The sequence below is a fragment of the Podarcis bocagei genome (assembly GCF_964188305.1).
Source record: "Podarcis bocagei genome assembly, chromosome: 9".
Taxonomy (NCBI): domain Eukaryota; kingdom Metazoa; phylum Chordata; class Lepidosauria; order Squamata; family Lacertidae; genus Podarcis; species Podarcis bocagei.
Window position 1 is genome coordinate 63,175,869 of NC_138134.1, and position 27,839 is coordinate 63,203,707.

Genomic DNA, 27,839 nt, shown 5'->3' on the forward strand with positions numbered 1-27,839 from the left:
GGACTGTATCCCCAAAATCAAATTCCTAGTAACAGTTCAAAGAATGAGCTTTGGAAAGAAAGCTACCGATTATTGAAAAGGGGGGGAGGGGTTAGAAGAAACAGATTTGCTCGAAATACCCCTGCATAGTATAGTGGTTTTTTGTGTGTGTTTTTAAATAAAACATCCTTCTCCCCCTTCGCCCTTCTAAACATGGTTTGATGGACTGCCGATGTTCATGCTTCTCCTCCCAGACAGAGAACAACTGTTGGGATCCAGATAAAGGAATACGCTGGCAAAGACCTGTTCATTAGCTGTCATGTTAATGAGTGGAACTATCCCTCAGCTCAAATGTTCAATTCCACAACCGTAAAATCAGAAGACCTACAAAAAGGGCAAGTTGTGTGCTTATGACAAGAAAGGGGAAAATAACACCCCCTAATTATCTTTTAATTGATTTGGCTCTTAATTTTTATGACAAAATGACTGAGAGCAAGACATCCCTGAAGAAAGAATGAAAACAATCTGGCCATTTAATCATCCTCTGGCAAATGCTTTATGAGCAAAGTTTAACCAAGTAACATGAATTTCCCAAGCTAAAACAAGGCTTCAGGTTTCAGAATTCCTATTACTGGACTAAAACTATCTCACAACGACTTACAATGAGCCTAACAGAGTTAGGCTATTTAGACACAAATGAAACCAGAACTGGAAGAAATATTCAAAAATATTTTAAATTTACTGAAATTTCCCAATTTACAACCCAAATTTTTAACACTATTTTAATTTTTTTAAAAATCAGATTTACATGTTGAATGTGCAAACTTATTTTAGCATGCAAGTACTTTAGTTTTTTTGGCATCTGTTGGGGAAAGGTTCTTAAGGAAGCACAGTTGTCAATCCCCATGTGGGGCTGGAAAAAGCTCCTATCTGGAAACTCTGGAAAGCCACTGCCAAGTCAGTGTGGAGAATGCTGAGACAGAAAGGCCAGCGGTCTGAATTGGTATAAGGCATGGACATCCCTCCTGCGTATTGGCATAAAATATGTACACTCATCTAATGGCAGCTGTCAAAATAATAATACTGGCATTATTACCTGCCTTCTTTCAGATATCAATGATTAATCAGCAGCCAACACACACACACACACCAACCAAATACCACCTATCAAAACAAACAATTGGTTGTGCTTGACAAAGTTGTACTCAGAATAGACCAACTGACATGAATGGACCAAAGTTAGTCATGTAAATTACTTTCAGTGGGTCTTTCCTGAGTATGACTAACATCAAATGTTCCCAGGGGTCATGGTCCCTAAGATGCTTCTGCAATAGTATTTAGCACAATGGAAGGCCCTTTCCAACTGTCTCATCACTGCTGGTGCCGAGTATATCTGAGTGGTAAGGGAAGAGGTGAAAACTAAGGTCAAGGGCTTGAGGATTCCAAATCAGAAACATTCATTTCCACACCCTCCCCCCCCCCATTCAAAAACCAACCCCATTACTACTTCTAGTCATCAAAATCCATTGGACATGCATCTTCAGTGATTTGTAGAAATGCCAGCTGGCCATTCACTACCAATACCAAAGATTATAATCTCAGTTGACACCACCTCGTAGGACAGGGGTGGGGAGCCTCTGCCTGTGGGGCACATTTAACCTGCTCTGCCTCTCCATTTTGCCTACTAGGCCATTTCCCCTAAAATCAGGTGCAGACTTTGGTTTTTCAAATTTCAGCAGCGCACTGTGCGAGGCGATAATCCCCACCTCTTGCCTTCGGTTCCTCTCAATTCACTATGTTATAGTTGCAGTTCCTTGCAGCACCCCCTAGGCTCAGCACCCAGTGTGGTAGAACCAGACATGCTGCCCCAAATCTGCCTTTGCCCAGATAATGCCCATCTGCTGCACACCTGACATCATTAGGTGTCTGTGGGTAAGCAGAGATGAAGGAGGGTGGCTGCTTATACAGCCAATCCCTGGAGAAAGGAGGTTTGAACTCCCCACACATCAGCTGATGGGTGGGGAGTTCAGTCATGGTTGGTTCAGCTGCACAAGTGAGTTTCCCGTGGGGAGATCACTGGTGCCGCCAATCTCTGCAAAAATCAAGACTGAATTTAGATTGCTCATCAGCTGACAAGCAGGGAGTTCGATTCTGCTTTCTACAGGCTCTGGCCATTGTAAGAATGTCCCTTAAAAAAAAAAAAGAGAGAGAGAGAGAGAGAGAGAGAGAGAGAGAGAGATATTTTACTGGTCTGTCTCCCAGTCATACATTTCTCTGAAAGAGAAATGGCTTAATTGAAAAATAACCTCCATTTAACACCTTTCATTTGGAAATGGAAGAACACAGTTTTGAAGCTTTAATACTGGATTTAACAAAATGTATGCCAGACGCCCAAGTCAGACAGCCGCTAGAATCAGAAAGTAGTGCAAAGCTGTCTCATTACAAAGTCTTATTAATAAGTCAATGTCCTCAAATCTTGGATAGATTATTCTTTTCAATTTACCTTATAATATCCATTAAGCTTTAAACCTAACTGCATTTAAATCTCCGGATATATTTTCACCAGAAAGCACTGAGAGTAGAATGTACCTGATGAAAAAATAACAAATCCCGAAATTATATTTGACAGACAGCTACATTATGAGGTCACAGTCACGGCCCTATTGTTAAAGGTCAGTCACATTCTGCCAGACATTATGATGAGATACCAGGGAAGAGGAAGTTATACAGCAGACAGTTAGGATTTTACTTCAGTTGGCTCCACATGCTGCTCACTAGGCCCCAGCCACTGACATGCTAAATCGTGTCTTCCCTTAAAGAGTGTTGCGGTGAGACCTAGAGACCAACCTCCTGTGTTGTGGGTAGGTAAGATTCAACAGCCACAACACCCGATTGGTAGGTCCCTCGATGTTGGGTTCAATCTGGCCAATGGGGCACAGTCCAAACAGATCGAGGGACCTATATATACCTATGCACATGACCCAGAGCTTCCTCTTTCGGCTCGTGCATTCGGAACACCCACCCACCTCTCCCTACTTTTAGGGCATTTTGTGATTAACCTTGCTATGCCGTCGTGTGTCGTCTGTCGTTGGGACAGCCATGGCAGGAATTTTCCCCACTTGGCTGATTGGCTGTTGCCATTTGGGTTTCGCCTGCAAATCGTCACAACTTGTAAGGTTGCGGATAGGCACTGATTCAGGTGATAGGGATGGGAAAACGCTCTTGCCATCCCTATGTGAAGGGTAAGGAATCCAGGGACTCAAATGGTTTGGTCAACCCCTGAGAGAGGGTTGTGCCCATGCCTGAGTCCAGGGGGGGGCATCTGGGTGGTGAACATAGTCTGTTCCCGGCTTTTTGCCTACCCTGGTGTTCACCCTTGGCTGACTTATGCTGGTGCCCTGGGTCAGTGCTGCCTGCAAGGTGCAGGGAGCTAGTCGAACCAGAGCCTATGCAACCACTCACCTTCTGTAATCAATAAAGCAGTGGCCTAAAATCTGCTAAAAACCAAAACTAAAATTTGAGTCAAGTGTGTCTTTATTTAGGGGGGGGGGGTCTCTGGGTCTGAACACGCAAAACCAACCAACCCTTCATCATGGCAGACTCACCAGGATTAGCCTTTCAACAGCCTCTCTTATCTCCTACATCTTTCCTTCCATTTCACCATCCAACTTGCCAGTCCTTGCACGTCCCTGTGAAGAAAATCCTTATCTTGAGAAAGACAGAGAGGCTTTGTCCAGGCATTAAGAAATGGGAGTGGGCGAGTGTGGAGGGAAGATGGGGCAGCATGTGCCAGCCTCTCCCCCAACCGCAACCCCTACTGGCTGCACACCTGACTTCCTTCATTGAGTAGGAAGACTGGTAAAGGAGTTCATAATAATTTCCTCATATTTTTGTTTGCATTGCTCTTATTTCCATGGTGTCTCCTCACCTGTCTGGCAAAAAGAAATAGTCTCTTCATTTAGCATCACATTAGTAATGAACATTTCATACTGACATCAATTTATTTAGATAGGTGTTTCGGTGGGTGGGAGCGTTTTATTTTGTTTTATTACCTTTTTGTGCATGCAGCACCTGAGGGGAAAACTAGGATTGGTTTTGCTCTGAGATTAAACTGCTTGGGCTCCTTCTATCTGCTCGGAAGCAGATAAGAGAACATGGCACAGTAGCCCTTTCTTTTAAATCAACATTGAGCTCTTCTATTTCCTGTGCTGAGACACCGCGTGTTAATAATTGCCAGTGCCTACGATCATAAAAAAGGAATACATAAAATATGAATTGTATTCAGCTCAAGATACGCAGTGCTTTCGTAAATACTGTAATGAAAACCTGGCTGACAACGATTGATGCAAAATGCTTCTTGTACTATGGGATGTGTCACTGTGCAAGGATAATGTCATTAATATACATGCAGCACAGTAGCTCAATCAGCACCGAGACTTTTCTCTTTTCTGTCCTCCCCCCCCCACCAATGCCTTTTATTTGAAATTGGCTTAATATTTCTTCCTCTCTACCAGCTCCTTTTCTCTCATTAATCAAATGACCAACAACCGTCAATACCTTCACAATATCTAAATGAAGCAGGCAAGCATTCATTGGTAGCAGCCAGTGAAGTGGCTACTAGGATATAAGACAACACTGAGAGAGGGGGAATTGCATAACCTCACTGGCGAGTGTCAGGAGGTCTTGGTGGAATCTGGTAAAGAACCCTGTGTTGGAATGGACCAGTATGGTACCCTCCAGATATAGTCAGACTGCAATTCCCATCATCCCTGATCACTGGCCATGCTGGCTAGACCTGCTGGGAGTTGGAGTCTACACATACCCAGAAGGCCCCATGCTGACTCCATGTGCACGTTGGCCTACACATTGCCAAAAAAAGAGAGGAAATACATCACCCCAAAAAAGAGGACAGAGATCTGGGTAACATTTGTATGTGCTACTTTATATGTATAGATGCAAATTTAGGAATAATTACTAAATAATTACTAAAATTGGAATATAATTACATCTCCCCAAAGTGAGAAATACTGTGACCAGGTGTCTATCATTCTGCTAGACAGGTACTAACTGTAGAGCTTCAAAGGACTCTACTCTACATTCTGCTAGACAGGTACTAACTGTAGAGCTTCAAAGGACTCTACTCTCCATTGAGATGGTTCTTCTTTAAACCAAGCTTGATCCAAGTAACAAATAAAGGATTACTTTAATTAGATCAGGGGTGGGAAGCCTGAGGCCTTCCAGATGTTGTTGGACTATAACTTCCATCATCTCTGACTGTAGGCCGCACTGGCTTAGGCTGTTAAACCACATCTGCAGGGCCACGTGGCCATCTTCTCTGAATTAGAGGACTTTCCTCTGGCAGTCATTCATAGAGACAACCCAATACTTTGTAAAATAAGGCACACAACCGCCCACATACACTAGTGCCACACAATGTAGATGATGATGCCAGCAGTCTAGGTGCGACTAGAATTCAAATAATGATGCAATATAAGAAATAAAAGAAGCAATAGAAATACAACTGAAAATCACTATGAATATCCAATGTGATGGGTGTGCAATCTCCCCTATTCAGACAAAAAACACCCACAGATATGACATGGACCATCTAAATGAAGTTTGCAGACCACTGGTGGCCCACAGACCAAAGTTTGGGAACCTCTGCTCTGCAATATTTACTTGAGGTAAATGACATTTTAGGTATTTATACTACTGAGTATTAAGATTTGTGGAATATATGTTAATAAAGCCCCCCCATCCTTTTTTTGACACCTAAAGCATCCTCTGACGTTGAAGAGCGCTAGGGAGCCCCTGCGTGTACAGAGCTTCATGGCTGATTAGAACCATTGCGCTGTGAAAAAGAAAAAGAAAACAAAAGAAAGAAGCAGCACTATATGAGAAAAGCTGTGAACCTCCTTTCACAACAAAGCCCCCCACCTTAGCTCTTCTGAAAATTCACAGCCAAGTCTTTTGATTCTTTATTAGTTGAATTTATCAATTTCATGAGGCAGGACAGCAGGAGAGATTCCCACTGACATTATTATATAAAATGATTATGTAAAACAATTATTCTTACTGGAAAGGTTTAGTTTGTGCATTAAGAAAAGTGTGGTTTCAATGTTCAGGGCCAACCCTTACGAAAAATTCTGAAGGAATTACAAATGCCTCAGTATAATTTCAATCAGATTCTGAATTAATTCTAATTAACTTTTTCGTAAAGGGAGTACAGTCACCATATCCCTTGGCAAAAAAATGAAAAAGAGAGGGTTTTTTACTTCAAAAAAAGCAAGGAAGGCAACATTGTAATGCACTTCATTTTAGCAATTAGTGCCTATGCAGTTATTTTTTCAAAAGGTGTATTCATGTTTAATGAAAGACCTCAATTAATTTGTTACAAAGAAGCATTTTCTTTTCTGAAATATATTCATAACTTTGCAGACTAAGGGCATTTGGCACTTTTGTGTTTAGAGAGCAGGACAGAATTACACACACCTGCAGATTTGTGTGTGTGAGAGAGGTGTTACTTAGACAGCTACCTGTAAGTTCCATTCAACTCAGTGGGGCTTACTCCTGAGTAGAGTATTGGTTTGCACTGTTAGTAGCAAGCACATATCCACCATAGTGAGATGTATACTCCATAGCTCATTTTAGCAGAATGCTCTAATAATAATAATTTATTATTTATTATTTATACCCCGCCCATCTGGCTGGGTTTCATCAGCCACTCTGGGCGGCTTCCAACTGAATATTAAAAACAATGCAGCATCAAACATTAAAAACTTCCCTATTGTTTTCTTGACAATAATTTAAAGGGAATCCAAAGATGAATTGTTTAGTTATTTTCCCTCTAGTCAAGCCATTATGACCAACATATTGTAATTATTACTTCTAATCAATATTTCCTAATAACCTTTTCCAGTAAAGCTTGCAGCAAGGAGATGTCCCTGTTGCCTTATTCGGTGTAATGGTCAATTTTCCATGATACAAGCTGTGATGAAAAGCTTTCTCGATTACAGTTTTCATACGCTCGTTCTCTCTGTATTAAAGTTGACCTCAAGAGGACCTGAGAGCCTGCTGACCTAATCACCACCCAGGAAACATGGTGCCTCAGGGAGCTGTTACATGCCTCTTCTTTCCCAGGAAACCACAAAGCATTTCCCCTTCAAGCAGCAGAAAGAATTAAATGCATAGAAGTTGGTGGTGATTAAACCCACCACCTCTCGAGTTTTCAGATAGTCTTTGTCTTCAGTAATTCTATCTCAAGACTTGGCAGGCAGTGTCCAACTTCAGAGCTCTGTCTTCCCATTAACTGGTCCAGATTTAAAAGTGACTTGCCAACTCCTGGCTCATCAGGACATGAGTCCCAATGGGAAAAAGCGATGGGTGGATCAGTCTGTTTAAAGTTGACATGAAATGGAACCAGAACAACCCAACCGTCTTTCCCCCCTATAAAGCCATTCATGAAACCAGTGTCCATAACCTATTCCCATTCATTTTTGTAACACCAGTCATAAGTCAATCCCATCCCATTTCTGTACCAGTCTGTTATTGCTTGTTTATTGCTAGGTTTTTGCAGCATTCTGCCGATAAAAATGAGAATCAAAATGTCCCTCAAAACTTACAGGTTGTGAAGTCAGGGGGCATTTCAGTAATTCTGGACCAGGGGCAAAGTGTTTGCTTGACTTGCCACTGACAGGGTTTGTGTCACCGTGATGTTTGTGCTATTCTTGGACACACCAAAATAGCTAGGCTTTGGGTTCATATATTCTGGACTCTGCCCCTTTCCTGCCCAGTTGTCAGAAGCTTTTATTTCAAGAGCTGTCAACTGTACAACTGTACCTCGAGTTAAGAACTTAATTCGTTCTTAACCTGAAACTGTTCTTAACCTGAAGCACCACTTTAGCTGCGCGATTTCTGTTCTCATCCTGAAGCAAAGTTCTTAACCTGAGGTACTATTTCTGGGTTAGCAGAGTCTGTAACCTGAAGCATCTGTAACTTGAGGTACCACTGTAAATGGAATCATACCGGGAACTGGGACACTTAGGATGGCCATTTATTTTATTCGTATTTATTAAGAAAGGGTTAATAAATTAAATAAGGTCATTTAATCACGAGACACAGCAAAATTATCTGTAAAATGCAGCTAAAAGCTTCCAAACTGTTTTTAAAAAGTGTACTTAAAATAATTATCAATGAAACACTGATAAAATTAGCAAAACATAAAAAACTAAACTATATGCAGGATAGACTTGCTGAAATAAAAACAGGTGTCTAAAACAAGATAGTGAAGGTGCCTGACTAACAGGAAGAGAGCTCTGAAGTGTAGGCACAGCAACACTAAAATATCAGCCCTTCAATAGTTATAAAATCAGAATATGACTGGTGATGACAGTGTTCAATATTACTTCTCAGTCATGGAACCAAGTAGGTGATAATGGACCAGAAGCTAATAAAACATTTTGAGCGACTGTTAGAGGGTACAGGAGCCATACCCAATCTGGTGTCCTTCAGATATTATGGACTGACTACAGCTCCCATTAGCTCCATTCCAGTATGGGCAGTGGTAATGGATGATGGGAATTATAGTCAAAAACATGGTCGTGGATTATGGGAATTGTAGTCCAAGTAATATAATGAGCAGCACGTTGGGGGAGGCTGCGGTGTAGTGATAGTGTATGTAGATCAGTAAGCACAGTCCCAATTCCTCACCCCCTGCCACATGCACTCACAAGTATACCTGCAGGCATACAGGCTTATCTTCGCAAGGCTCTGGACTTTGTGAAGCACCTCACCTACACTCACAATTAGGAGTACAACTTTCCCAGCACTGAAGGGATTGGCAAAAGAGAAGTGGAGAAATACTAACAGTTTTGTCAGCTAACGTAACAAAGAACAGGAAACCTGCATTTCTATTCTCAGAGTGAATAGTGGTGTAGCATGCATTTTGCATAATAAAGTCTGTAGTCATTGCTTTTTACACTTTCAGGAGGACTGAAGGCTGAGGCATGTAATGATTCAGCCAGGGTTGGCAGTGGATGCCACTCTTTGTTCTGCAGGTTCGTCGCCTTCTAAACATAACATACTTCAGAGACTTTGTTTTGCCTTTGCTAATCTGTCAAAGACTTACAGTGTTCAGCCGATATGAAAATGTCTCATAATGGAGAGGAAGAGCTCTTGGGATATCAAAGTGCTGCAGGGAAGAGATGTCACAGAAATGCAGAAGGTAAATAAATTCCCCCTCTCTCCCCATCGTGAGTTCTAGTAAATATCTACAACCTGCTCTGTCAATACTAATGTTCAGAACATTTATCAAAAGATGTGATGTAACTGGGAATACACATTGAGAATATATATTGAAAGGGCAAGGGGACAAGGTTGAACTTGTTCCATATTGCAGGGAGGTTATGCAGGGAGGAAACTATTCTAATGAACAAAATAGCTGATTTGTACTTGGGCACAGTGATCTAAGCTACACCTCACTTCGGAAAATGGATCAGTTTTCTTTCTGAAGCAACAACAAAGTTTTCCCACACTCACGATGATGTTCTGATTATAGACGTTCAATGCCCTTGATCTCTAAGCCTTAAGGTACTATCTGCACCATACAGTTAAAGCAGTATCATACCACTGTAAACAGTCACGGCTTCCCCCAAAGACAACTTGTTAACGGTGCTGAGAGTTCATAGGAGACCCCTATTCCCCTTACAAAACTACAGTTCCTACAGTTCCCTGGGAAGAGACATTGACTGTTAAACCACTCAGGAAACTAAAGATCTGTAAGGGGAATGGTGATCTCTTAACAATTCTCCACACCCTTAACAGACTACAATTCCCAGGTATGATACTGCTTTAAATGCATAGTGCAGATGGGGTATTCGTCACTTTAATGATGGAATGTATTTCCTAGACAATGAGAGTGACTGTAGCGGGTGGAGTGGCCTTCTTCAATCTCTCAATTTTCCATATAAAACCTGTCTAGTGTTCCTACACCTCTTGAATGTCTGGCTCTTGTTACTTTTTCAATCTTTTCAGCACCAGCATTTCTTTGATAGAAGGTGCTTGACACTGACATTTTGCCAAAATTGAAATGTGATGTGAATTTAGGAGTTCTCCATCAGGTGAATCACTTGGGGAATTTTGCGGGAAGCCTAAAGAATTTGAATAAGGCCAGTAAAAAATTCTCTGGCCAGTTCTGTTGCACACACCTAATTTGATCCCATGTTTCCACCAAAGTGGAAGTCAAAGTGTATTAAAGGTATTTTGATTATTATTGTTTTTAGTTGAGAACTGCGCTGGGACATTTGTGAAGTGCAAAAGTTGGTGGATAATTAAGTTCTGATCCACACATTAGTCCAAGAGGTGCATATCAGGTCCATTTGCATTGGCATTTCAAAGACTGAATTCTTCAAGCATCCTTAATGCAGCAAATACATATTTTTAGCTGGCAAGCAACTCCAAAAAGGCATTGTGGATAGAGTTCTTAAGCAAGTTTCCATTTGCTTTTCATGAACTCATTTTGTGGCCCTCATACACGGTTATTAGTATATTTTTAGTAGGCCTAAACATATTGAGCAAATTGATCTGGTCCATTTGTAGCATACACCCAAGTGTCGAAGCTTGCACTTTAATTTCATTTTGAGCTTTGGTTGATGCTGTATAGTGTTTCCTGCAATAGCAAAGTCAGCCTTTAATGTACTGTTAACATGCTTAGATGCTTAGAGCCAAAGGGTTTGGGAAAGATATTACAACTACAACAAATTCCTGTATTTATATTCATTAAGATTTAGTGTACTGCATGTACATAAAATCTTCCATGTTTATAGGGAACTCTCACATGTTGCCTACCTGCCTAACTGCTTTGCAGTGCTGCAGAAGCCATTGACTAATCTACTGTGATGTCCTGGAACATTCATAAACATTCTAATTTCTGGAAGTTGATTCTTCAGTCATAAAGTGTTCACTCAGGGGAATTAACAGTAGAGCTGCACACCAGTTCTGATCAAATCCCAGATCACAAACTGAATAGGGCTGATTTGGGTCAATCCAGGAGTTGCTGTGTATGATTTAATGCAACCCAGGATTTCCCCAGTCCACTTGTATGGACCCAGGGCTGTCAAACATAGGTGGTAGTCACACAACTATATGTTTAATCGGGGTTTGCAACTCTAAAGAAACATCTGCTAAGCAATAAGGGGGAGTGAAAAGGAGATGCAGGCAGAAACTTTTGCCTGTCCCTTCATAAGTAAGTGTTATAGCAGGGATGGGGAACCTGTGGTCTTGTTGGGCTATAGCTCCCTTCATTTCTGACCATCAGCTATGATGATGGAATCTAATAACAGCTGGAAGGCTACAGATTCCCTCTCTCTGTGATATAGCATGGGAGGTGTTCCATATGATGTTTACCAGAACATTGGAAGCAACAATGTGGAAGAAGTGAATTCTGGTTTAATGATGTACTTCTCAGCAACAAATGCCGGATGTGGAGCCCTAATGAGTGGCATCTCCAGGGGTTTGTGACAGAGTTTGCCAGCTCTTTGAAACATATATTGGAGGCCATGGTGTGCATAGAGACACATTTTAGGTCCTATTATTGTACCTTTCCCAGAATTGTTTGAGTCAGAAAATGGAGAAGAATCCATTGCTATGAGGACAGCAGTGCTTTAGGTTTAGAAAGGAGTTTGCAGCACTTGTTTGCAGCCTCTCCATTTTGTCTGTCCGTCCACATTTGCTTTTTCTAAAGCTAAACCACTTTTCGTAGCAGAACGTTCCTGAAATTGCAAATCAGTTAGTTGTGACTTAACTCTCCAGCAAAACCTAGCTTAATACATGGGCTGAAAACATGCTACCATTAATGTAATGAATGCATTAAATGCATTTTAAACAGTCTACTGCAAGTTGTTGTTGTTGTGTTAAAGACCATTTGTCTAGTCTGTGTGCTTAAGAGCATACAGCTTTGACAGTGGCAATTGCATCAAGCTAGTAAAGAGCCATCATTTGTGTTGAGATGCTTCTGCTAAGCAAAACTGCTTTCACCTTCAAGGGCATAGTGGAATATTGCCATAGAGACCATCTATTTTTAGAAGTAACTACTGAAGAGCCCCCTTGTGCTTTGTACTTCCTATTTTGTATTTATCATGGATAAATATCACCTTAATTTTTGTGGACGTATACAGTTTGGGGCATAGGAGCTGTGCAAAGTGGGGTCATATCCTGTTCACTGCTTTACATTAATGAACTGGGAGATCCATCAGGTGACAGTTGTACCCAAACCTGAGGTTTCTGGCTCAGAGTCCACAACATCTTAGGTTGAGACACAGAAATACTGCAACATCAGCCAAGATCTAGGAGTCTTGGTTGACCACAAACTTGACATGAGCCAACAGTGTGACGCGGCAGCTAAAAAAGCCAATGCAATTCTGGGCCTCATCAATAGGAGTATAGCATCTAGATCAAGGGAAGTAATAGTGCCACTGTATTCTGCTCTGGTCAGACCTCACCTGGAGTACTGTGTCCAGTTCTGGGCACCACAGTTCAAGAAGGACACTGACAAACTGGAAGAGGAGGGCAACCAAAATGGTCAAAGACCTGGAAACGATGCCTTATGAGGAACGGCTAAGGGAGCTGGGCATGTTTAGCCTGGAGAAGAGGAGGTTAAGGGGTGATATGATAGCCATGTTCAAATATATAAAAGGATGTCATATAGAGGAGGGAGAAAGGTTGTTTTCTGCTGCTCCAGAGAAGCGGACACGGAGCAATGGATCCAAACTACAAGAAAGAAGATTCCACCTAAACATTAGGAAGAACTTCCTGACAGTAAGAGCTGTTCGACAGTGGAATTTGCTGCCAAGGAGTGTGGTGGAGTCTCCTACTTTGGAGGTCTTTAAGCAGAGGCTTGACAACCATATGTCAGGAGTGCTCTGATGGTGTTTCCTGCTTGGCAGGGGGTTGGACTCGATGGCCCTTGTGGTCTATTCCAACTCTATGATTCTATGATTCTGTATTATTTGGTTTTAGAGATGATATGACTATATTGCTCAAATCTCGGCAGCAACCAAGTACTAAATGCAGAGACACACTCTACAGCAGTGGTGTCCAAACTTTTTTCAAAGAGGGCCAGATTTAATGAAGTGAAGGGCCGTGTGGGCTGACCAAAGTTGCTCACCTTTTAAGTTATAGAGCTTTTTTTAGGGTTGAAGTTTTTCAGCTTTTTTTAGGGTTGAAGTTGTTGAGGTTTTTTTAGGATTTTACCCCAGGAAATGAACTGCCACAGAGGCCAGATTAAACTGACCAGTGGGCCAGATTAGGCCCCCGAAACAGACTCTGGACATGGTTGTAAGCTGTCCTGATAAATGGTTGGGGCACTGGATCTTTGCCAAACCAGCAACTTCCAATTTCCAAGTGGAACAGTCGGATTTGAACACTTCTGGTTCATCTTCTCCAAGCTTGGCCTGATGATGCTCAAAGAGACCTTGTTTTTTGTCAAAGCTCTATGACAGGGGTCAGTGATTTTTTTCAGCAGGGGGCCAGTCCACTATCCCTCAGACCTTGTGGGGAGGAGGCGGACTATATTTTGGAAAGGGAAAAAATGAACAAATTCCTATGCCCCACAAATAACCCTGAGATGCATTTTAAATAAAAGGACACATTCTACTCATGTAAAAACACACTGATTCCTGGACCGTCTGCGGACCGGATTTAGAAGGCAATTGGGCCAGATCTGGCCCCCAGGCCTTAGTTTGCCTACCCATGCTCTATGATTGGCCAGGAAGATCAGTCAGGCCTCAAAGTACTAAATGGGTGCCTATCCCTCTGACCTGGCACATTGTAAGCTGGTGTTCTGGGGAGCTATGGGGTGGCAAGAGACAGCTGGCACAGAGAGCCCTCAGTGAAGCTGTTTTCTAGTGTTCATAGCCAAAACCTTCACCTGGACCCACTGGCAATTCCTGAAAGACAACTCCTCCAATTTACCCTTTGTTCATGTCTAATCAAAGTCACGTGGCTCACTCCTTGTATGAATGAACTGGATCAGGCATCAGAGCTCATTCTCTGAATAGCCCCACATCCTCATTTATGGAAAGCACACCCATGAGAAGGTCACCAGGCACTTTCATTGCTGAGTTTTGGGCACTAGGATTAAGGCTGGGTTGTTGTTTTTTTCCAGGGCATTTTCATGAATAATTTGTTGAAGTATTGGACTCTGAAACATGTTGTTTAATCATTAGTTATATGCAGTTTTGCTTGTTGTTTCTATATATTATTTAAGAGGTGTATTTATTTGAAATTTATGGCTGCTCACATTTTTGTTTTAGCATTTTCTGTTGTTTTTAACAACCTGCTTCTGTAGTTCTAGATTTATTTTATTGTTGCATTTTATTTTGCTTGTGTTATTCTTCATTGCTTTTATAATGTTTAAGTTTAAAAGGAGGGTGCACATTCCCTAAACAAGTATAGTTATGCACACATATGGCGCAGTAGATGTCAGAAATTTGGACAGCGCTGAAAATACCAGACGACTTTTGTGAATGTTCAAAAACTCATAGAGATGCATTCCCGAATGATGACACCTATCTTAGTATTGTTGCTGGCATTCCACAGCATACGCCTGGAATGTGAGGAATACATATCTATATTAAGACATTCCTCAAAGTTATTGGGGATTGGCAGCACTTACATGTGAATGTCTACATTCATCAACTTGTGTACGTTCTCTGCAATACACACACACACTGCTGAAACTAGCATCTTTTTTGATCAGACTCCAGTTAGATGCCAGTCCCAAGTTAGATACCAGTCCCAAGACATTTCCTTCCCTCCTTCCTTCCTTCCTTCCTTCCTTCCTTCCTTCCTTCCTTCCTTATCAGGCAACACTTGGAGTCCTTTCAGCTTGTTTATTTGGGCTTCAGTCCATGTTGCTGTTGTTATTTATTGGGTGTACAGTGGTACCTCAGGTTACATACGCTTCAGGTTAAAGACTCTGCTAACCCAGAAATAGTGCTTCAGGTTAAGAACTTTGCTTCAGGATGAGAACAGAAATCGGGCTCCAGCAGCGCGACAGCAGCAGGAGGCCCCATTAGCTAAAGTGGTGCTTCAGGTTAAGAACAGTTTCAGGTTAAGTACGGACCTCCAGAATGAATGAAGTACTTAACCTGAGGTACCACTGTATTAGTCTCTCTCTCTCTCTCGTTTTATGAAAAGTAAACTTAAAGCAACTTAAAGACCAATGCAAAGCTAAAACATAATAAAAGCTAAAAACATTGATATGCACATTGATTTTGCTGTAGCAAAAGCATATCCCACCCACTGAAAGAGGCTTATCCTACTTACTCCCAAGTCATCCAACTGACTTCAACAGGAGGACACTTGGGTGAATCAAGTTCTCACCTTGTGTTCAGCGTTCATTAGAACATTCTACCTGAAACTGATTTCTTAACTTAGAAGGCTGCGCATGCACGAGGAGACTGCTTTTGTTCCTAATTTATGGTCCATTCAGCTTGCATAATTGTTATGTGTTGTTTCATGGTGGCTGGCGAAGCTCTCCGCAATCTACACAATAAAATGTAATGATCTACTCTTTCCACTGCCTGTTTCTCCACCAAGCCAAGAGTACCAAGGGAGCCAATAATAAATGATCCACACGAACTGAAATGTTAGGGAAGAGCTCAGAAAAGTTATTTTCACATTTTGCTCACCAAATAGAGCTATGACTTGTGTTAAATGCCAGCTGTGAGGTATGATTGGTCTGAATACCAAGAGAGCATAAGAGATTCATGCGCTAATGAATCAAATCCTCCCATTATAATATAATGTGTTCCCCCCTTTTTTCTTTTTAACATGCTTCTCTTCAGCATTTTCCTCTTTTAATCATCTATAGCTCTTCCCTGCTCACATCTCACTCTCAGTCGAGACAAATATCTTCAAAGAATAGGCAATTTTCATAGCCATTAGCAACACCCAGAGTACAACTGCTGTAGCTGTTATTTTTCTATTATTGTAAAAGGGATTTAGATTAGTTACACCTTGAAATGTGTGCCCTCACTTACGTTCCAGGAAACAAGATTTGCAACTTATTTTTCTACTGATATCAAACCTTATTCTTGGTCAGTTGATGTATGTATTATATCCTCTGCTTTCGGATGCTGAGATCCTCCTTGACTTTGACTGAAATTGGGCTATATTTATACAGATGTTTTTGTTTTTTTAAAGATATAAGATTATGGTTAATACTAGTGTTCTTGCAGTGTAGAATCATATAGTGATTCTTTCCCCCTAAATAGGCCTGAATGAAAAGAAAGCCATACACATAGGATTAAGGCTGTAATCCCATACACACTTACCCCCTGAACTCAGTGACACTCACATCTTTGGGATGGAGATGGAATTCAATTCAGTTTGTATTTAAAGATGAGCACAGCTAATTCATACTTTCTGAAACAATAATCGAACCACAGCACCAGCATCTTTAAAAATTAACATTTATCCAAACTTGCAGTGCAGCTTTCCACAAAAACCCACATATTAGGGCAAGGTGTACATATAAATGCATATGTAAGTGAAAATAGCATGCAAATTCATCATATTAGGGGAAATTGCTTGCAAAAATGTGTATATTTGTCAAAACTGCGTACAAATATGTGATTATTAGGACAGATTCACACTAGAATGCTGTTGAGTTTTCAAGAGGATTTTTTTCTAATGGCAATTGGTGCAAAAATGTGAAGAACTGAGTTTAAGACTGCAGAAACAAAAAACTGGGAGAACCAAAATGGACAGGTTCTTCCATCCCTAGATCAGAGTAGACGTTCATATGACTGCAGTGTAAATCATTTGCCGGCTCAGTTCAGAAAGCATCAAGCCTCACTTAGCAGGAGAGATCAGCTCAATTTAATCAACTTTTTAACAGATGTCATTAATAACTTTTGCCTTTACAAATCATGCCACCTGCCTTGTGAACAGCTTCAGCATTTGGGATACTGAGCTTAACTGAGCTGTCCAGAAGACTTTAAGCCTTAGCATCTCGCCATGATGCTAATTTGTAAGTCGCCATCCACATGAGTCTAAATGTGATTTACATAATAACAACTAAAAATAAGCTTCTGAAACAGTCAAAAAAAGGACAACTAGAGATAGGTTTGAAAACAATAAGCACCTAAGGCAGAGAGACCTTTTAACCCAGCTGGGAAAGCTTGTTGAATCAGAAATATTTTTGGAAAGTACAAACAGAGAGCACATGTCATATCTCAACAGGGATCCTGTTCCACAGAACAGGGGCAGCTACACTGAAAGACTCTTACACTGGTAAAATCATAGAATGATTTGTTGGCAGGGATAGTACTTTCAGCAGTAACTTGTGCTCACCATTGAGGCAGGAATATTGGGGCACTTCTTTGTTGGTGTCACTGAGCAGTTCTGATCAGAGGGACACCTACACCCATACAAACGTCCCATGTTGGGCAAAAGATTCCTTAATTGCAGGGGGTTGGAATATGACAACAACAACAACAAGAACAAGAACAACAACAACAACAACACAACAACAACAATTTATTTGTACCCCGCCCATCTGGCTGGGTCTCCCCAGCCAGTCTGGGCGGCTGCCAACAAAGATTTAAAACACATTAAAATGCCACACATTAAAAACTTCCCTGATGTCTTCTAATTATCAGGTAGTTGTTTATCTCTTTGACATCTGATGGGTGGGCGTTCCACAGAGCGGGCGCCACTACCGAGAAGGCCCCCTGCCTGGTTCCCTGTAGCTTGGCTTCTCGCAGTGAGGGCAGGTCCTTGTGGTTCCTTCCAACTCTTATGATTCTATGAAACCCCCCCCCACACACACACACACACTCAGAACTGCTGGTCGGGGGTTTGGATTTCTCTGTCTGACATCATTTGGATTAAATAATCAAGTTTATTCAAACTATTTCCAAACTGAACTTAGTTTGCCCATCAAAATGGCAATGTTGTGCTGGCATATATACAGGTGGGTGAGACAATGTCAGTGCAAGGATAGGAGACTTTGTGATAAATGTGTTGTTGTTGTTGTTTTAAAAAAGTCTTCCTTCCTCCTTCCCCAAGCTGGGCAAGTGCTAATCAGGCATTGGGAAGGAGGTAGGAGAGCTCTAGGACCCTGTCAAAGCCCTCAAGCCACTTCCCAAAGCCTGTCTTAAGATGACACTGCAAGGTCTGAAGGCAGGGTGTCAAATGACCTCATACAGGGTTGTATATGACCAAGTTCCACTCCTGTCAGTGAGGAGGCAGATGAGCAGGGCCAGAGGGCTCCAAGGATTGGCTATGGGCCCCTATTTGGGTGTAAAAAAGGTAAGGTAAAGAACCCCTGGACTGTTAAGTCCAGTCAAAGGTGACTATGGGGTTGTGGCGCTCATCTCGCTTTCAGGCCAAGGGAGCCGGCGTTTGTCCACAGACAGCTTTCTGGGTCATGTGGCCAGCATGACTAAACCGCTTCTGGCGCAATGGAACACCGTGACAGAAACCAGAGAGCACAGAAACGCTGTTTACCTTCCCGCCACAGCAGTACCTATTTATCCACTTGCACTGGTATGCTTTTGAACTGCTAGGTTGGCAGGAGCTGGGACAGAGCAACGGGAGCTCAGCCTGTCGCGGGGATTCGAACTGCCGACCTTCTGATCAGGAAGCCCAGGAGGCTCAGTGGTTTAGACCACAGCGCCACCTACGTGTGGGTGTGGGGATCGGCAGGTGCCCCACAATATTGATCCCCTGACACTCACTCTTAGTGTGTCAGTTGTTCATACTAAACAAGGAATAAGTTTAGTCACAATATTTAATCATGAAATATAACAGAAACAATGGATAAATGAGCCCATAAATAAGAGACTGACAGCAAGGAGAGTCCATGTGGTGTAGTGGTTAGGGTGCTGGATTAGGACGTAGCAGGCCTGGGTTCAAATCCTCACTCACCCATGTAGCTCACTGAGTGACCTTGGGACAGTCAGGATCTTTTAGCCTAACCTATATCACAAAGTTATTTTGATGATTAAAGGACAGGATAGAAGCATAATAATAAATAACATTAAAATATGGGAGTTGGGAGGGGGAAGGTTTTGTAAGCTATCATTGATCAGCTTTAAAAAGCACAATCCATATATTCCGAAGGAAGTATATTCATCTGATGAATATACCTGCTGTAACAACAACCAGAAGGCAAATGATATCAAAGTCTACAGATAAATGTGCTGATTGACTGCTTCAAAACTAAGGAGTTGGGGGAATGACAAATTCTATCATCTACCCAAAATATATCTATAAAAGCCTCTTTTGCTGTTTACTTAAAACACACAAATGCTCCCTCACACACATCCTTCTGCTTAAGGGGAGAATAGGAAAGCAATACTCAGTCAGCGCTGACAGCAGAGACTCTAACAAATGGCAGTGGTCTTTCTTGTCAACACAGATCTCGCTTGCAACAGGGAGATAAAGTTCTGCCCAGAAACCTGAAGCACCAGCTGCAAAAGAGATATAAGCTGCCTGGCTGTGTCTCGACAGAGGGCGGAGGGAGGAAATTGAATCCGCTGTACTTTGTGACAAACAAGCGCACCACCATTAACTAATGACATGGCAGATAAAATAAATGGAGGTGCTAACTGTAATGTGTTTGGGATCTGAAAATAAGCTGTTAGGATTAGGGAGGGGAGGTGTCAGGACTTGACTCTGCAATAGGTCTTGAGTGAGTTTCCTGAAGGATGTTGTGGACGCAGGTCACATCCACCCCATTCGTTTAAAGCACTCCTACACCCCTTTAACAGTCATGGAGAATCCAGGGGACTGTAGTGTGTTAAGGAGGCTGGGAACTGTAGCTCTGTGATACTGGCACCTTTAGCAAACTACAATTTTCAGGACTCTTTGGGGGAAGTAATGACTGTTAAAGTGGTATAAGAGTGTTTTAAATGGATGGTGTGGTTGTGGAAAATGTCGATCATTTTCCCTACCTGGGCAGTTATCTTTCAACAAGGGCCAACACTGATGCCGAAATCTAGCATTGCCTGAGCTCTGCGAGTGCAGCTTTCTCCCGATTGAAGTGCAATGTTTGAGGACCGGGACATTCGCAGGGAAACCAAAATGCTTGTTTACAAAGCTATTGTACTACCAACCTTACTGTATGCTTGTGAAACATGGACCCACTTATAAACACCATCTCCAACTCCTCAAAAGATTCCATCAACAGTGTCCCCGAAATTTTTTACACATCACTTGGGAAGACAGGCAAACTAATGCCAGTGTACTGGAAGAAGCAAAGATCACCAGTGTTGAAGTGATGATTCTTCAACATCAACTTCGATGGACTGGTCATGTTGTGCGGATGCCCAATTATCGGCTTCCAAAGCAACTATTCTATTCTGAACTTAAAAATAGAAAGAGTAATGCTGGTGGTCAACAAAAGAGGTTTAAAGACTGTCTCAAGTCAAATCTAAAAAAATTAGTATAAACACCGACAACTGGGAAACACTGACCTGAGAGCTTCAACTGCAGAGCAGCCTTTCCCAAAGGTGTCATGGACTTTGAAGACACTTGAACTCTGGACGAAAGGGAGAAACTTGCTAAGAGGAAGGCAGGTTTGGCAAACCCTCACCATGATCATGCGGGACGCGGGTGGCGCTGTGGGTTAAACCACAGAGCCTAGGACTTGCTGATCGAAAGGTTGGCAGTTCAAATCCCCGCGGTGGGGTGAGCTCCCGTCGTTCGGTCCCAGCTCCTGCCCACCTAGCAGTTCGAAAGCACCCCTAAGTGCAAGTAGATAAATAGGGACCACTTTCTAGAGGGAAGGTAAACGGCGTTTCCGTGTGCGGCGCTGGTGCTGGCTCGCCAGATGCAGCTTCGTCACGCTGGCCACGTGACCCGGAAGTGTCTTCGGACAGCGCCAGCTCCCGGCCTCTTGAGCGAGATGAGCGCGCAAGCCTAGAGTCGGTCACGACTGGCCCTGACGGGCAGGGGTACCTTTACCTTTACCTTTACACCATGATCAACTCCTGCCCGGAAACCTATGTCCCCACTGTGGAAGGACATGTGGATCCAGAAGTGGCCTCCACAGTCACTTACGGACTACTGTTAAAACTGGGTTTATGGAAGACAATCTTACTCGGCTACGAGTGATCACAGAAGAAGAAGAAGAAGAAGAAGAAGAAGAAGAAGAAGAAGAAGAAGAAGAAGAAGAAGAAGAAGAAGAAGAAGAAGAGAGTGCTTTAAATGGATGGTGTGGTTGTGAGCATAGAAAGCCAACTCGTACCAGTTCAGAATGAATGTCCATTTAGCTCAATATTGTCTGCTCCGTCCAGCAGCAGCTCTCTAGGGTCACAGGCATAAAGGATGAGTTCCCATGACTTGATGGTTTGAGCTGGAGAGTCTAAGGATCAAATCTGGGATCTACTGCATGGGACGTTCTGCAGTGAGATGTTGCTCATCAATCTTGGGAAGAGGACCAAGAAGAAAGGCACCCAGAGTATGGGATGCTATCATCAAGCTAGTCCTGTTGCCACTAGCCACCAGCCTCTCCTCCAGAGACAGGAGAACAAGAAGAAGGTCCTCTGAACAGAAACAAGGCAATGTGAGTTGTTTTGGCTCAGGCCTCTGGAAGATTTCTACCACCTCTGAGGTTTTAGGATTTAACCCGCCGCACCAAGGCAGAGCATCCGACCCCTAAAGCATCCCTGCATAAGAAAAGACCACTCTCAGACAGCACGGCCCCTGACTGAACTGCTGTTGAATCTTGAATATAAGAAGCCCTTAAGACGCCAAATGACATAAAAGAAGCAGTTGCTTTTGGCTATGCAGATCAACACATTAAGTTTTAATTGGTTTAATTTAGTGAACTGCTAAAATTACTGTAAACATGCCTTGTGCTTTCTTGTCTTCTATCAAGATGTCAATTCCTTCATTACAAGCGAATGTAATATTCAGTTGACAGATACAGTGATTTGCATAGTATTAAATAAGAGCTGGTTCGAACCATAAGGTTCCCTGTTCTCTTTCTAAAATATCTGCTTTCTCTCTTCTTTCTTTTTGTCCCAGAATGCCAGTCAGACTTTCTCCTGCACTCCTCCTCCCTCCACCATCACTGCCATAGATCAGTAGAAGATTCATCATACTCTTGAGTTCTATGAAGAAAGGAGGATGCTCTTTGTGAGCTAATATATTTTACTGGTTGAGCACTGAAGATGGTACAGGCAGGCCATTAAAGTTACCCGGGGGCTTCTTAAGGGGAGATAATAGCCAGCTACTCTTATCTCAGGCTGACAGAAACATGGCACACCAAGGAATGGCACAATTCATACAAGTCTGTTTGTGCAAAGGCAGGGGGATTGCAGGAACACACAAAAGATGATGGGGGGGGGGAGAGAAAGCTAAACTAAAGAAGACTGATTCTCAAGTTTTTCCTTTCTGTACAACTGCAAAGATTCCTTCCAGGATTCTCTGTAAGTCCTGGAGTGGACTTCACTATACTTAGCCCAGAGCATTCTGGAATCCTGGTCTAGATCAAGGAATGGACCTGCAATAGACACTGAACTTGGGGCATTTGTCGTAGGAATAGTTGCTCCAGTTCTGCAAAATATGAATGATCTGTAATGCCTGCTTTCTCTGGAAGAAAGCAATGGCTGATCTGGCAAGGCTGTTGTGAGAAGATTGTGCGTGTGTTGCTAATCATTATATAAATGCTCTGACATGTGGCCAAACATAGGAGCCAACTCCTAGGGGGGCTGAGGTCCCTTCAGCCTCCACAATAAAATATTTGCTGCCTCCCAAAGCGCAGAGGAAAGATAAGTGTGGATAAGTCCAAAATTAAGACACCATGTCTAAATGTTTCTATCTAGATTCCCATTTATCATTGCATTCTCCTCTTTAGGGAAAATTCTTTAGCTTTCCCTCCTGCTTTAATATTGTGCTACTGATATTTTAAACTGATTGCATTTTTTTCATTTTATGATACACCTGACAGTTAGTTGCCCTGAGGGTCCCATTAAGATGGAAAGTGCAGGATAAAAACGTGTTTTCTTTTCTTTTATAAATAAGATAGGTAGATAGAAAGGTACTTACTTTCATGCTCACTTCAGCCCCTGATTAGTTCCTGGATACTATCTGCCATCAGCATCTCAATACCACCAAGGGAACGTTATTTCATTATAAACGGTTGGGAAGCTCAGTCCATATTGAAATGAATGGGGATTCTGCAAGAGCAGCTATTTGCAAACTAGAGCCTGGTTATATTAGAGAATTGATATAAACTATGGGCATCGATTTCCTTATTTATTTTCTTTCTTTTCCTCCAGCACTGATAAGCTTCTATTATTTCACCACTTTGGCAGTTTTAGTAGTTTGAAAAAAAAGTTCATTTTAAAATTTGGGTATGTTTGCCCATTGTATTTATTCTTTTGCTACTTTATGTTTATCCCTGCAGATTTTTATGTTAGACTATATATGTGCTAACATAAAAACGAGAAGACGAAAACATAAAACTGCCCCAAGAATTAACTGTAATGGGTTCAGGAGAATTCCTGAAGGAAGAGGACGAGTGGGTTTTCCCCACATTTCTTTTCTAAATAATAATTTGAAACTTTAAAACACAATTAACTGTGCAATAAGGGATATTTAGAGTACTGGATGGTTCAAGGAGAGGCGTGCTAATACACAGTGTGTATAGTGATTACAACAACATTAAAAAGAAACACACAGCATAAACCTGGTTCAATATTTAGGTCACATCTGCACTTAGAACAGTATCATTCCACTTTAAATAGCCACGGGTTCCCTCAAAGCATACCGGGAACTGTAATTTCTTTCAAAAGTTCTGAGAGTTGTTCAAAGACTGCTAGTTCCTCCCACCGAGCTACAATTCCCAGAGTTCCCAGTTGTTAAACCAGTTGCAAACCAATTACAATCAGAACTAGAGTGGTTCCTAAAAGTATGTATCATAGGCCAGGGGACATCTTCAGCATGTGATGAAAGTTCGATGATTATGGTGCCACACACACCTCTGCGGGGAAGGAATTCAACAGCACCCCAAGCTTCTAAAGATGGAGGAACGACCAAAAGCTGCCCAGTGGTGATCTTAACACCTGGAAGGGTCTACATGCAAGGAGTCAGTCTTTCAGACATTTGGGGCCTACGTCGTTTAAGGGCTTTAAATGCTACCTTGAGCAACTTCAGTTGCCCCAGAAACAAGCTAGTAACAATCAAATGTGTTGCGTTACATGCAGAGAGGGTTTTTTACATTAGAGAAATTAGAATATATTCTACCCTCGCTACCATCTGAAGTGGTACCAGAACCAACAGAGTATAGTGTGTAAGTTAAACCAAGGAGGCCTGAGTTCAAATCCTCACTGAGCCACAAAGCTTGTAAGGTGGCCTTGAACCAATCACATTTCCATTGTGAGGATTAAATGGGGGAAACAGAACCTTGCAAACAATCCTGAGTTCCTTAGAGGCTAAATAACTCTGTGATTCATAATACATGAATCCTATCTCTCATCCTGAGTAAATATTAGGCACCTCCGGGGGGGGGGGCAGGGAGAGAATCCCACTGGCAAATGCTTTTAGGGCACAGATAGCACACGGATATGTAGAAAACATACAGCACCTAGTGGACAGTTTTTACCACTGTGCTCCCAAGCCATTTCACCAAACAAATTCTCCTTCACTTCAAATTGTGCCTGTGAGTGGCTGGAGTGAGGGAAACACTTGTAAATTCTCTGCACAGCAATATTCTCTCTCTTTCTCTCTCATATGTACCTGCTCTAAGTGTGGCAAACGAGGTCAACTGGATTGCCTTCTGGAAATGAACCTCAAGATCCTCCATCTCCAATTCAAGCTAGAAATTAGTAGTTTTTTCAAGACAGAGAAACGTGGCATTTTCTGCTCCAGGAGAAATCATCCTCACTTTCCATACTCAACGAGGTCAGATCATCTACTGCAACACAGTAACCTTTCAAATAACATATGCACTAGCTTGCTTGACTGGACCGCCCACCTTCCTTAAGTACAGAAAAAAGACCAGAGAAAAGGTCAGTGTGTCATAAACGTATCGTGGAAAGTGCAAGAGTTGTGACAACTAAATAAGAAACGCCACCTTTATAAGAATACAGGTTCATACTGCACAATACTCAGACTCAGGACACTTGATAACATGGAACAGGTTTGTGGGCTTCAGTTTTATGTAGAGTGGCTGGGGCAACCCAGCCTGATAGGCAGGGTGTAATAAAAATAATGCCCTACAACAAGAAGGTAGGACTTAATCCACACATTATTATGCAAATAAAATGGATTCATGGGTACAGAGGTGGAAAAGTGCCATGGACCAGTAAATGATGGTTTGTCCTCTCAAGTTTGAACCAGGAATCAGATCTTCAGGGTTAAGGAACATAGGAATGTGCCCTATATTCAGTGAGACCATTGGTCCCTCTAGTTCATTGTGGCAGCAGCTCTCCAGAGTTCCAGATGGCTATTTCCTGTCCTGACTTCGAGATGTGAGGGATTGACCCTGGGACATTCTGCAATGCACTGAGCCCTGGCCCTTCCACTATTCCCTATGACAGTTGCTACCAGGTATCTTCCTTGCTCCTTCTACTATTAGGAGAACATTCTGACGTCAAGGCCAGAAAATGCAGCTTTAATCTTTCTGTTTACTACAGTAGTGACTGTTAATCTACTTCTGCTGACAACTGCTCAGGTATCTCCTACCCTGCTGTTGAGGGGATCTGTGGCCCAGTCAAAATGCCGTTCCTGGCACACCATTTTGGTCTTTAGGCCAGTTGTTGTGCAGGTAGATGTCCAAATACTTGCCTCACCCTGCCATTGGCATTCAGGCTGAAGACTAAAGAGTGTGACAGGAAGCGAGGATGGTTGGGCGTTCAACTAAAAAATGTAGTACATAAGAGAACGGGTGTGCTTCCTTAACTGCATTAGCCTGATGAGTTGGAAAAGGGTCCAGATGCACTTTGACAGATGTACATATAAATTACTCATAGCCATATCAGCGCAGAATGCTTCCCAAAACAGAATTTGAACTTTGGTTGTTTGACGGATAGGGGGAAAGCTATCATTATGGGACAATAAAACCACAATCAGTTTCTACTACTAGAAGTACACGTATACTTAAAGTCTGCTCATATTCTATGAGTCTCCTATGGAAGTTTATGGGAAGAACAGGTATTTCATGTTGTAAAATATAATGCAAATGCAGGTTTCAATGTGTACCTAGGAGGAATATGCTATATGTGGAACACGTAGTAAAAAAAACCCTGTAAATGGTGAATGAGAAGTCTAGCAGTGAGCTAGTGGTATGTCAAGCCAACCTCTATGGGCATCTGCCATCCTCTTGTTTATCAGTTGACAACTTGTTAAGATAATTAGCTAACACTAATCACCCACCTGTGGAACACAGAAGCTGAACCTGGCCTATCCCATTTGAACAATTTTGTTTCGTGTATCATTAGAAAGAGCACACAAGCTGTCGGGTAGCATACTTCAGTGCAGAAGAGGTACAAGCAAACACCTATTTCAATAATGAAACCAAGTAAACACAATTTACGACCCCATAGAAACAGCCAATGCATTCCTGACTCATTTTATCGCATTATCTATGTACCTGACTGAAATCTTCATCTTTACAATGATCTGGCCCATCTTACAACCTTTGCAGAAGGATTAGTTTGTCAAAGTTAATGAACATGGGGAAATATGAAATAGAGGTGCTTGTCTCCTCTGAAGAAACAAATAGGTCATTAAGCCATTAAATATGGGAACACCACCTGGAGAGGGTGGATTAATGGTGGAGTTTTACAGCTTACCCTCTTATCACGTTCCACGGCGTTTCTGACAGTGTAAAAGAAAACACAACAGTCACCCAGCTCTCAGCCTAATAAACTAAACCACAGGACCCCTTTTCGAAAAGGTGGTGTGTTGCCACCTTTCTGAAGGAGGGAGCATCTAACAGATGTAGATCATAGAGAAATTGACAAGTGATGCTTTTTGCCCCAGCATGGAGATGTCGCTGTGGGGAAAGCTTTGCAGCTGTTGGTTTCTGCCTGTTAAAGACATAGATCAAAGAGAGGAAAGCACTGGCACGTGAGCCAGATGGGGCCCATGAGGCCTCCCCATCTGGATTATATGCATCCCCTCCTCCCTGAATGGTAATTAGACTGGAAATCTTTCCTTTGGAGCCATGGGTCTAAGAGCAGTTGAGCTATGCAAAGAAAGGAGACAGAAAAACTAAGCAAAGTTTATAATACAGTGGTACCTCAGGTTACAGACGCTTCAGGTTACATACGCTTCAGGTTACAGACTCCGCTAACCCAGAAATAGTACCTCGGGTTAAGAACTTTGCTTCAGGATGAGAACAGAAATCAGGCTCCGGCGGTGCGGTGGCAGCAGGAGGCCCCATTAGCTAAAGTGGTGCTTCAGGTTAAGAACAGTTTCAGGTTAAGAATGGATGTCCAGAACGAATTAAGTACTTAACCCGAGGTACTACTGTACTTGGGAATAGAGTTGCCATAATATACAGTATGTACTAAAGCTAATTTTAGTTTGAATTTGGGGTTCTTCTTTAGGACAAACTTATGAGGAATTTCCAGGAATCCAAAAAGATTGACAATAAGCACTCAGGCTGTCGGAAGGAAGCAGGCAGTGTGATTAAAGGACAGGATCAGAGTGGATGTGGCTACATTCAAGATCTCCACAATAATCAGCCAGATCCTTGCAAATCTATAGAACAAGCAGATTCATGTATCATTCTACATGACTTCACCCTTAGCATTTCACATTCCATCTCTCAGCAGTGATAGGGACTCTGTGGCCTTCCTAATGCTGATTGACTCATCATCATCATCACCATCATTTCT

General features: G+C 42.2%; 1 protein-coding gene across 4 annotated transcripts in view; it reads right to left on the reverse strand.

The window, feature by feature from the left end:
* CCSER1 (coiled-coil serine rich protein 1) overlaps nucleotides 1-27,839 on the reverse strand; it is a 740,630-nt gene that overhangs the window by 12,367 nt on the left and 700,424 nt on the right. Inside the window, exon 11 of one of the 4 annotated variants that reach the window (XM_081206997.1) lies at nucleotides 16,388-16,404. The exons of the other annotated variants lie outside the window; for them this stretch is intronic. Coding sequence (XP_081063123.1) covers nucleotides 16,403-16,404 — 2 coding nt within the window. The 3' untranslated portion in view covers nucleotides 16,388-16,402. Of the gene's footprint in view, nucleotides 1-16,387; nucleotides 16,405-27,839 lie in introns of those variants that run through there. 4 annotated transcript variants of the gene reach the window in all.